At 31.1% G+C, this 12,079-nt stretch overlaps 4 protein-coding genes across 4 annotated transcripts; 2 read left to right on the top strand and 2 right to left on the bottom strand.

The window, feature by feature from the left end:
* Positions 1-840: 840 nt before the first annotated feature.
* Positions 841-4,500, top strand: I206_102905 (uncharacterized protein; the record flags this gene model as incomplete). The annotated part of the gene is made up of 3 exons (XM_019155005.1): positions 841-2,947; positions 3,019-3,178; positions 3,252-4,500. 3 exons carry the CDS (start codon positions 841-843, stop codon positions 4,498-4,500), a joined length of 3,516 nt encoding a protein of 1,171 aa, XP_019012408.1.
* A 174-nt stretch (positions 4,501-4,674) lies between these two features.
* On the bottom strand, positions 4,675-6,522 carry I206_102904 (uncharacterized protein; the record flags this gene model as incomplete). The annotated part of the gene is made up of 10 exons (XM_019155004.1): positions 4,675-4,785; positions 4,885-5,152; positions 5,209-5,278; positions 5,358-5,488; positions 5,543-5,628; positions 5,689-5,765; positions 5,821-5,922; positions 5,998-6,099; positions 6,166-6,303; positions 6,402-6,522. The coding sequence occupies 10 exons, from the start codon at positions 6,520-6,522 to the stop codon at positions 4,675-4,677; spliced, it is 1,206 nt and encodes a 401-aa protein (XP_019012407.1).
* Positions 6,523-7,220: 698 nt separating this feature from the next.
* I206_102903 (uncharacterized protein) lies at positions 7,221-9,685 on the top strand (the record flags this gene model as incomplete). Its single annotated transcript, XM_070202655.1, has 6 exons — positions 7,221-8,586; positions 8,673-8,866; positions 8,940-8,981; positions 9,047-9,093; positions 9,165-9,291; positions 9,368-9,685. The coding sequence occupies 6 exons, from the start codon at positions 7,221-7,223 to the stop codon at positions 9,683-9,685; spliced, it is 2,094 nt and encodes a 697-aa protein (XP_070058756.1).
* A 151-nt stretch (positions 9,686-9,836) lies between these two features.
* On the bottom strand, positions 9,837-11,598 carry I206_102902 (uncharacterized protein; the record flags this gene model as incomplete). Its single annotated transcript, XM_019155002.1, has 5 exons — positions 9,837-10,710; positions 10,802-11,062; positions 11,143-11,300; positions 11,376-11,438; positions 11,503-11,598. 5 exons carry the CDS (start codon positions 11,596-11,598, stop codon positions 9,837-9,839), a joined length of 1,452 nt encoding a protein of 483 aa, XP_019012405.1.
* Positions 11,599-12,079: the final 481 nt, after the last annotated feature.

The following is a 12,079-nucleotide window of genomic DNA, read 5'->3' as shown; positions in this document are numbered from 1 at the left end:
TGTTTTTCTTTCCGTTCAAGACGCGTCTGTTCTTTTGCTTTTTGAGATTCTTTTGTTGTTTTGATTTTTATATTTTAACTTTTTTGTTGTAAGAATTACGCTAAATATTCTAACATTTGATTATCCGATGATCATCTTCTCTGAAAGATGATATCGTTAAATTTGATTATACGTTTAGATCTTGCTATCGTTTTTATGGTAATCATTGAAAGTGGCGTTAAATACACGCCTTTTGATGGTTATCACTCCCTGTCCTACCCCAATCTGTGGGTCACCGTTTTATGCGATTGCAATACGCCGCAAAACTCATGGCGTCAGTCACAGATACATGCTCATCGCTCATGGTCCGCGTTCCTGCACTCGCGTACTTAGCAGTTCATCTGGAAATCGAAAGAGAAAATCGTATGTCCCCAAGTGCCATGATACACGATGCTTGGCATATCTCTTATATATGATCTCTGGCTACATACATGTTTTCTGCTGAGTTCACCTATCAATAACTTCTGCTTGACCAGAAATCCTTGTACACCAAGCAATCTTTCGTTTCATCCTTGAGTTTCACTACATAACGATATGAATCATCTCTTGCTTATTCGGAGATAAAACAAATGTGAAAGACGCTAAACGATAACAAGCTTAAAACGAAAACCTGAAACAAGCCTATCACAAATGGGAGGCACAAATAAATTTACTGATTATAAAAATGATGACGTTTCATGATCTCGTTTGTTCCGCTAAATCCAGTACATCTTTCCAAGTTGTCGTTTATACATTTATATATCCTGTCATACGTACAATTTTAAACTCAACAAATAGTCGAGGCTCGACTGTTCTTTCATAATGACAAATGAAGCGGAAGAACCTCCTTCAATAGCTTTACTCGATCCTTTACCCTCTTTAATCCCATTAACACCTTCTGAACTGTTGTCGCAACCCTCGGAGGAATTAACTTTATCTTCAATCGAATCTACCTTTGCAGCTCTATCAGATATTGAAGTACTTCAGTTGTCCGAAAAAATCATTTCTGAAGGGAAGATACAAGATGTAGAGATTATAAAATTCATAATTCAGTTAGGACAACAAAGGGGAAATTCAGAATATACTAAATTACAAGATGATTTTCATCGACATGATGCGGCTAATCTCGATATACCGAAGATTTTAGGGGAAGATAAGACTCGAGAAGAGATTATTAGAGGGTATATATACGTGGAAGAAATAAAACGAAGACTTGACACATGGGAAATTATCTCTCCTTCCAACTTCGAGTCAGTGGAACAGCCTATTACATCCCGGCCTATTGAACCTGTAGAACAACCAGGGAAAGACGAAGGAAGCGAAGAGATGGACCTTGATGATCCATGGGGAGATCATGATGATGAAGAATCAAAAGAACAACCTGAAACTCCTTCGGCATTATTAGATGATCCATGGGCAAATACAGAGGAACCCTCACCGATAGCCTCAACATCCAGATTGGAACCTATTATTGAATCTACTCCTGCACAATCAGACCATGTTGATCTACCTATAACACTTTCCTCATTCCTCAACCAATCTCTACCCTCCTCTGCATTAGATTTAGCCTCTATGTCTTGCCTATCAGCCTTGAAAATAATTTGCGAAAGACATTTTTCAGATATATACCCTTTCAGATTTGCTATATTACAGGCGATACCAGGATGGATAAGTCCAACGGAATTAGAATCGCTCCACTTGCTACCATCGTTAGGTGAAGATGATCTTGAGAAATGGATTCATCCTATCTCCGTTCCCTCACCTCTCTTTACACAACTAAGCAAAGCGTATCTTCCACCTTCTTTGATTATTTCCGATGCAACTATACCAACCGTAACGAAGCCTTTGACAAGTCCTGAATTGACAACATGGTATATTGACCATATAATTTCATTAGATGCAACGGGTATACTGGATAACCAACTTGCTTTCGTACAACATGGTGCTTCACTTGGTGTCATAGGATTAGACGAGCTAGGTGAAGATCTCTCATTATTGAGTAGATTGGTATATGATTCCAATTTAACACCAATTCAACATGCACAATGGAATCTAAGCGAATGGAGAAAATCAGACGAAAATAAGATTATTCAAGCTTATTTATCAAATTCAACAAGTGAAAGTATAGTGGAAGATTTAAAACGATTAGTTTTACCTTATTTATATGTTTTAGAATCTCGAGCTGAAAGAACAGGAAAATCAAATTCAAATTTAGTTGAAAAATTATTATATGATTGTATATTATCATTAAATTTAGAAAAAGCATTACCTATATTTGAATTTTCAAAAGCAACTTTAATTCCTAATGAAAGAATAATTAAAAATGATTTAGATGTTGCAAGATTAGCATTATCTTTATCATATGGAATTAAAAATGAAAAACCTATAAGTAATTCAAAAGATTGGAAAATTATGAGTAATATATTTGAATGTTTACCTGTTTGGGAATTAAATGGAACTGATTTAAAATCAGATTCTGAATTAACTTTAACAACTTTAGAATCTATTGTAAATTTTATTAAACCTAATAAAATAGAAGGATTAAATCAACAACAACAACCTACAACAAAAGATTTATTTTTATTTTTTAATCCATTACCTTTTTCAAGTTTATCAAGAGCATTAGATATTTTAGATATTCATTTAGAATCTGGTGAAATTTTAAGTAAATGGAATATTTTTATTGGATTAAATTATTTATTACAAGCTTGTAAAAATAAAGATGATCAAATTAATTTAGCTGAAAATTTAATTAGAAAACAAATTACAATATTACAAAAAGAAGAAAATAAATGGTTAAATTTATGGAATGATATGAATAGATTAAGTGGTGATGATAATACTCAAGAACTTTTAAGAGGTGCATTAGGTTTATTAAGTAAAAGAGAAAGAGCGAAAATTTATCTAAGTGGAATATTAAGATCTGGTAGTGAGTTTGTCTTGATTTGATTGTAGAATATATAAGTTTGAACTTGAGACTGATGCTTTTGTACTTTTTAGATTTTGATATAGCTCGAAAGATAATTCAAAAGTTATCTAAAGAAAATTCAATAGATGATCAATTAATTGAAGAGATAGTATTGGAAATTTCTAAAGAATTTTACCTTTCTGCTGAAAGTGGGAATTTACATACAGGTGAAATGAAATTGGCTTATGATGTGTGAGTGATCTTTTCATTGGTTGTTTGTCGGATTTAACTATCTCAAGATCTATTACTAATTTCATCTGATTAGTTTGAATGTCGCTCCTCAAACACCATCAATTAAAGCTGAAAAATCATTCATAGAAGCAACTTCAAGATTAACTACTTTTTATTCTTCAACATCCTCTTCTTCAACTCTTACTCCAGCTGAAATTAGATATTCACCTAATCCATTGAAATTAATTGAAAATTTATTAGAAAATTCAAAAGATTCATATAAATATCCAGATATTATTTTAGATTTATCAAATAAACTTATTTTCAATGGAAAAGAAAATGAAAATGAAAAATTAATTAAAAATGGTTTAATTAAAATTATGATCGGACGTTCAGCTTTTAATTCTAATGATTGGATTAGATGTAAAGAATCAATTGAAAATTCTATTGATATAGTTAGAAAAATTAACAAAAAAGTGAAATTTAATGATTTCAAAATTAATTCAAATGAAATAAATAATGACGAGAAAAAAGAAGAAATTCAATTAATAAATGAATTTTGGAAATTATCATTTAATTTATCTGAAAAAAATGAATTCGAGGATTTAAATTATAAATTAAAATTATTAAGTTATTCAATTGAATTTTGTAATTGTTTAAAAAATATAAAAGAAATTTTAAAATTTTTTAAAATTTTAGAAAATAAAAGAATTTTAATTGATAAAGAAAAAAAAAGAAAAAGATTAAATAATTATTATTTTTTAAATGAAAATGAAAAAATTAAATCTAATTTAATTTTATCAAATGATAATAATGAAGAAGAAGAGCAAAAAGAAGAAACTTTAATTGGATCAAGAACAGTTTCAAAAGCTGCAAAATTAGCTTTTAATAAATTTGATGGATTTAGAAAAAATTTATCATCATCAACAACAACAACAACATCATCAAAAATAACAAATTCTTCTGGACAAATTATTGTTGATGGTGTTGGTTTTGGTTCTGGTAAATCAAGTCCTATTTTAAATCAATTTGATTATTTATCTAAAACAAGATCAATTTCACCAAATTCAAATTCAAATTCAAAATCAAATTTTTTAAATAATGATAATAATAATAATAATAATAATAATAATAATAATAATGAATTAATTGATAATATTGAAGGAAATATTCATAATCATAATCATAATAAACCTAAAGAATTATTTGAAAATTTTAATAATTCTTCATCAACAATTGATGATGAAACTGAAAGAGTTAAACAAATTGGTCAAAGAGTTTTAGTTAGAGGTGTAGGTTGGTTACTTGGTGCAGAAGAAAATGAAATAATTGGAGGAGATTAAATTTTGTTTCTATTTTCATTCTTTTGAATGTATATTTGTATTTGTATTAAAATATATGTATTTATCAATTTATTTGTATTTTATATTGTCAATTAAATGCATCGAATGATGATAGTATCGTAAGATCGTTTAAATAATGTTTGTGAAATTCAATATAAGCGATTAATATAGATATCATATTTTACTTGACAATTCCGTATTGATCGATTCTTTCTCTAATTTGAATCGCTCAGCTGCATCTGGTTTAGGTCCATATTGAATCATCGCATGATCAGCACCTGCGATCTGGAGAATCTAAATAATCAGCTTATATCTCTTTATAATATAAATCATTTTAATTCCCATCTTGATATCATTGAGTTCCCAAATCTACCCTACACTTACACGTTGTATAAAATCCCTCATCCAAGTAGGAATAATTCCTAAATCATCTCCTAATATTCTTGAAAAATGAGTATAAAATGGTAATCTAATAATTTCAGAAGTACCTTGATCTAAATTTTCTATAATCTTCTTAACTATAATATGAGGTTGTATAGGAGGACAAAAAAAATTGAATAATTTTGAATTAGGAAATATTGTTTTTGAGAAAAGGTTAGTTTGAATAAAAGAAGGAAGTAATAGTGTAGTTTTGATTTGAGCAATTTTATACCTACAACAATAATAATCAGTTCAATTAGAGTCTTCTTTATCTGAAAATGAACTTACCTATTATCCAATTCGAATCTCAATGATTGATTTAAACTTATTAATGCTGCTTTACTTGCGCAATAATCGGCTAAAACACGCGCGCAGTTTCAGCATTGTCTTCTTGGTATCTGAGAAAGAGGTATTGCTTCATATGTAGAAGAACTCACTCATTTGTGCAGCTCCAACTATACCCATAACGCTAGACACAGTAATTATATGACCCTTTCCTCGCCTTAATAACGCAGGTAAGAAAGCTTTAAGTATCCAAAAATGAGATAAAGTATTTGAACCGAATGTACTGCAATATTGAATGTTAGTTTTCGTTCTGGTGAAGGAGAAAATCTCAACTAACTCTTGTATATCATCTTCAGTCAAATCTAAAAGGAGTTTACCTTTAACAATACCTGCATTATTCACTAATATAGTCGGATCTCCAACCTATCATTCAAGTTTAAATCAGCTCGAGCAAAAACTTGATTATCCTTATTTGAGACTTACTTCTTTTCTGATTTTTTCCGCGACAGCTTGAACAGATTTATAATCCGACACATCGCAGATGTACGTATTGATATTATCTATTGAGATTGATATCAGTTAATCACACTTCGAGTGATGCAGACTCATACTAACCGTTGGGAGTTTCGAATTTTGGTTCGTCTTTAGTAAGTACCACAACGGGAATATTTCGCAAAGCTAAAGTTTCAGCTAATAGAGCGCCTATTCCTGATCCACCTATTATCGAGAAAAGAAAAGATCCTTTAGTAAATTACGATGAGATAGAAAATATGAGGGGGTGGATAAACTGACCACCAGTAATAAGAACGATTTGTTCATCCCAATTTAACTTTTTTGGAGCGAATAACCAATTTCCACCGGATTTGTAGATTCTATCGATGTGAGTCAAGGTAGCTATCAAAGCCGAATTAGCTGATTTTTGCTACGAAGCTCAATGTTCAGCTAATAATACAATCTTACCTATCATACAGATCGAAAATGTCCAAGCGCATGAAGCGATGAAAGCAGGATGAGAAGAGTGAGTTTGTGAAAGGAATGTTACTGGTAAGAAAATGACAAAGAAAGGTGAGAATAGAGTCGAAGATAGGATTTTGATCACTATTCAAGGAGTATGAGCCTACTGAGATCGCGATAATCCCCTACTCTACGACTGAAGTGAGAAGATAGCCAAGCCAATGCCAGGAATCCTGACTTACCTACATCTATGTTGAAATCATCGAATACAGGATATGGTTCTCGCTTGTCAAGTGGTGAGACCATAGTCGGAGTTGCATGACCCAAGGCCGAACCATTGTTGATCGTTTCTGTCGCGTCCATCTGAGACCTGAATTTCACGAAACAAGACTGATAACAAAGAAGGGATGAAGGCGAAGCTCAGGTTGTAAAGTGGAACGAGTGAAAACGTTTTGAAAATATATGCTATATACCCATGTTGAATATCGAATAGTGAGATGAATCTCTTCTCTTCTCGTTACTATGACGACTGTTACTCAGAGAACTTAGTAACAAAGATGAAACGGTAGTCAAGATAAGATATCCCTATATATAAAATACATAAACGCACAGACAAAAACACTTTAATCTCCTGGATGACCTCCACTTCGAAATATTTCCTAATGAGCATTAGATGAGCATTAGAATTATCCCTTGATGCTCATTAATGAATTTATTGTAATGAATAAGGGAATTAAGGTTAATTAAATCGATATTTGGTTCTATCCTTGTCCCTGAATAAAGTAATCAATCATATATTCGATGAGATATCCTTAGATTGTTCGCGTCAAAAGACTTTGCAATTCTTATAATGTTTTTGAAGAAAGAACTTTTGAAAGTCAAACTAGTGTGTGAATCTATTCTATCAATTGCGATTTTCTTCTAGATATTTTTCCGAAACTTCATCTTGATATAAAAGCAATCGTATGATTCCGACAACATAGATTCATCGGTACAAACTATTGTACGACCCGTTCGACCGAAATTTCATTCCCCTTTCGAACATCTCGAAACCCGACGCGATGAATCTTTACAATCATCAACAGACATCATCTTCGTCTTCGAATTCATCAACAAGAACTCAAGATTCAACGATCGTAGATTCCGACAAGTCTTACCTTTTACCCTGCCCAAAACGAAGGCGTCGTCGCGATTCTTCTTCAGTAGTGGAAGATCCTCAAACTATGACACTTAAGATCCCTTCTCATCGAACATGTCAACGAACTATAGGACGGTATTCATCTCACTCCACATTTTTCATCCTCTCTTGCCTTCTCGTCCTATTCCTACCTCTCATATCAGCTGCACCTCCTTGTGTTCGATTCGCAGATTATGATTCGATAAATCAAATGTTTATAGATGGTGGTCCTGGAACAAAAGTTTATCTTTGTCCTAATAAATTATATCGTTTATCAGGTACAATTGTATTCACAGCTGCAGATCAAGAAATAGCTACATTTGGTTATCCAACTGGATCAGAAAGAGCAATACTTCGTGTTGAAGGTTTAAAAACTTCTACAGCAATTCAAGGAGATTGTAGAAGATGTGCAAGAGTTGGAATTAGAAGTTTAATTATTGATGGAAATAGAAAAAAATTAGGTCGTATAATAAATTCAGATGATGCAACAGGATTAGTTGTTTTAGGTGGAAATGAAGGACAAAGTATTAAAAATTGTTGGATAAAAAATCCAAGAGGTTTTACAGGTATACATATTAGAGAAGGTGATAAATTACAATGTTCAGGTTCTGTAATTGATAAAAATGAAATTGGACCTGTAGGTGAAGAATATGATCCAGATATTGATGGAGAAGATCCAGAAATTTCACCACTTGGTAGACCTTTAGCAGATGGTTTATCAATTGCATGTAAAGATTCTTTTGTAAGAGATAATACTTTTTACGATAATACAGATGCTTCAATTGTAATTTATTGTTCACCTGGTACATTAATTCATGCTAATCATATAACAGCAAGATCATTATCTTCAATGGCAGGAATTTTATTAGTTGATCAAACTCCTTTTGATGGAGATTATAGTGGAGTTTTAATTAAACAAAATATAATTGATGCAGCAAGTAGAAGTATAAGAGTTGGAATTGGAATTGGTTCAACAATTTGGTCAGATGATACTGAAACTATTTTAAAAGGTGGAACTGTAATTAATAATGGATTAAAAGGTAGATATATGGGTTTTGGAATCGTTGCAGCAGGTTTAGAAAATTGGAAAATTAAAGGAAATTGGGATGAAGCTACACATCAAGGTAAAAAATCTGCAAGATGTTTTGATGATCCAGTTAATCCAGATCCAATGCCTTTTATGTTTAATGAAGCGACAGTAAAAGATTCTGAATTTCAACCTGGTTTCCAAAATCATGATTTCCAATACGGTAAGTTAAAATTTTTGTTTCATCCGACGTGTGTCCTTGTCTTGTCTTCGAAAATTGTATAGAGATGAAAGCTGATCATTATCCAGTTGTTTGTATCGACGGATTATACGATAAATCGAATCCACCAAAACATGACCTTCCTCCTTTACCTCATGATATGGATAATCAAGAAGCTGAAAAAGAAGCTATACCACCGAAAGATATCCATAAACAAAGACAAAAAGAAGAAAAAGCACAAAAAGAGCAAGATCAAGAATCGATACTGGAAAATTCAGAACAGGTAGAAAAATCAATAGAAGATGAGAAAGATTATCCGGTAGTGGGTGAAGTTTCTCCAGCTGGTTTCTCAACAGGATCAGAAGTTATGGATGATATTCTTGAACATTCTCAACAACGTATGCTTGAAGCAATTGATCATCTACATCGAAGAGTTGATATTTTAGCAAGTAATTTACCAAAGAAAACTAAAGGTAAAAAAGAAATCGGTAATTTAGATCCTGCCATTTCGTAAGTTCCAAATTTGACTTCGATTAACGTGGGATCGACACTGAAATTTTGAGGTTGGTTGATGGGGATAGTACACATTTGGAAAAATTACAAAGAAGAATTGAACATCTTGAAAATTCACAAAGAACTTTACTTGAATCAGCTGTTAATATGAGATCATCAATTCAATTATGGGATCAAGAAATGTCTGCAGTTGGGGTAAGTAAAAAGTCACATACTTTCTCCTCATACACCCAAGAGACGATTTGAACTAATGAAACATATATGTATATAGGAATGGCAATATGATATTTTACTTGACGTTAGACATAAATTAGATTTACATTTAAATCATCCAGATACATTACATTTAGAAAATATAGAATTACCTCAAATAAATTCACCTAGAGTTGTTGAAGATCATTCACATCCTTCAATTGAAAGAGATGGTTTAAGAGATTTATCAAATAAAGAAAGATTAAATACTTTGAACCAAAATGATTCATGGGGATGGTGGTTTAAAGTTTTATTAATACAAGGTATCGTTGGTTTTGGATGTTGGGGAATTAGAAATTGGTGGAAAAGAAGAAGAATACATAGTAAAATATTATAGAAGAAGATTATATACCTTGCATTAACAAGTATATCGACATGTATATTCATGATAATTGATTACATTCTTATTTTAATATTACATAGTAAATAAAAAAGTACAACAAATTAAAAACCTTTTACACCGTTATTCTTTACAATGTTAAATTTTATTAAATTCTAAAAGTTTTCCTTCTAGTAGAACCAAGTGGAATACCATCTGAATCACCATTACCTAAACTATTTAATTCTTTTTCATATAAATCATTATCAGTTAATTTTGATTCTCTTCTAATTTCTGAATTTAAAGTTTCATTTAAATTTAATTCTTCATTAATTTGAAAACCCATTAAATCATTTGGAATTTCTTGTAATTGAACAGAAGGTGAATTATTTAAATATCTTAATTTTTCTTTAATTATAATTCTAATTTTTTCTAAATTTTCTTTTGAATTTAAATTTTTATTGGTATTGGAATTAAAATCTAATAAATTTGAATGTAATTTATAATCAGGTTTAAAAAATTCAAAATAATTATTATTTTCTGGAATTGGTAAATTATTATTTAAATTTAAATTTAAACAAATTCCAGTTTCATATGTCCAACATCTTGCAACAGAACTTTGTCTATATCCACCACCACCTAAAATTAATAAAGGTAAATTAAAAGATTTTATAAATTTTACACATTCTCCATGTGCTGCAATTGATAAATTAAATGTACCTAATCTATCACTTGCTAAAGAATCTGCACCACATTGTAAAACAATTGAATTTGGTTTAAATGTTGTAATTGTTGATTCCATAATTGATTTAAATAATGAAATATATGATTCATCATCTATACCATCTTTTAAAGGTACATTTAATGAAAAATATTTTCCTAAATCTGATCCAATTTCTGATAAATTTCCTGTTCCTGGAAAAAAATCTGCAGAATATTTATGAAATGAAACTGTTAATACCCTATTTGAAAGATAAAATGCTTCTTGTACTCCATCACCATGATGAATATCAATATCAATATATAAAACTCGAGGATGATATCTATAATAAATAAATTTGAATCAGCTGAAAATTCAATTCCTTGATAATCATATTCATACCTCTTTGCAAGATAGAAAAGTATAATACTCACCTTAGTAATTCTAAAATCGCTAAAACAATATCATTTACATAACAAAATCCACTAGCTTCTCCTTTTTTAGCATGATGTAAACCACCACTCCAATTTATTGCAATATCAGCTGAACCACTTGATAATTTTCTAGCAGCAGCTAAAGAAGCTCCAGCATATTGTTGACAAAATGAAAATAAATCATGAAAAATTGGACAATCATCTCCAACATTAAATTTTGTCCAATCTTTTGTTAAATTTTGAGCATTTTTAGGTGTTACTCTGAAAAAAAAAATCAAAAAAAAATCATTCACATCAATATAAAATCTATAATTGATAAATCACACTTAGATCAAATTCACCTTTTTAAGAAATCAACATAATCTGAATCATGAAATTCTAATAATTCATTTTCTGTAGCTTTTCTAGGTGAATGCATTGTCATTTTTTCATGTAATTTATATCCTAATACTAATTGATTTGTTAATTCCATACGATGCGGTCTCATTGGATGACGTTCCTAAAAATTAATGAATCATCAGTTTTACATATATCTTTGGATTATGATCCATGTACAAATAAAATGAACACATACTCCATAATGATAATTTCCTACATCTTTAGGATGATAATATGCTACTCTAGTTTTCGAATGTGACTATTATTACAACAAACTCAGCACATTCCATCACATACCAATCAGGCATTGAAGCGCGACTCACCCTCATTAAGCCTTCTTCTTGTTCTGGTAGACTCGCTGAGCGCCTATCAAAGAAGAACGGACTATCCGAAAACGTCGGATAATCTGTATAAGTCATTATGTGCGAATTGGTCGTACAAAGGGGGATACAGAGTGAAGGGTAGCAGAACGGTGTGAATCATATATATCACTGATTGGCTAAATGCCGATGCTGATGTTGATGAGAAGGGTTCACAGAAAGCAATTTGACGTTAAGATTTGGTGCAGTTCAAGGCGGACCCACGTAGGAATTATATAATATAATACAAACAATGAACGAAGAAAAGAATGTTATTCACTTCAAATCATGTTGCCACCTAAAACCTCGAATTTCAGGGTAAACCAATTAAATAGGATTGAAGTGTAATGAAGTTTGATCCCGGGAATACCACTTACGATTGTTTTTGTAATCGGTTGAGATGGGATTGTTGATATCCGAACAACCGGAAATTGTTTATTTGCAAGATTAACATTATTATTGTCTTCAAGCTCAAATACTTTCTTGAACGATAAATCTAAAAGCATACCAGAAACAGCATCAAATTGATAACAAATTCTTG

This window comes from Kwoniella pini, chromosome 3 (assembly GCF_000512605.2).
Source record: "Kwoniella pini CBS 10737 chromosome 3, complete sequence".
NCBI lineage: Eukaryota > Fungi > Basidiomycota > Tremellomycetes > Tremellales > Cryptococcaceae > Kwoniella > Kwoniella pini.
This window is presented reverse-complemented; position numbering and strand designations above follow the sequence as displayed.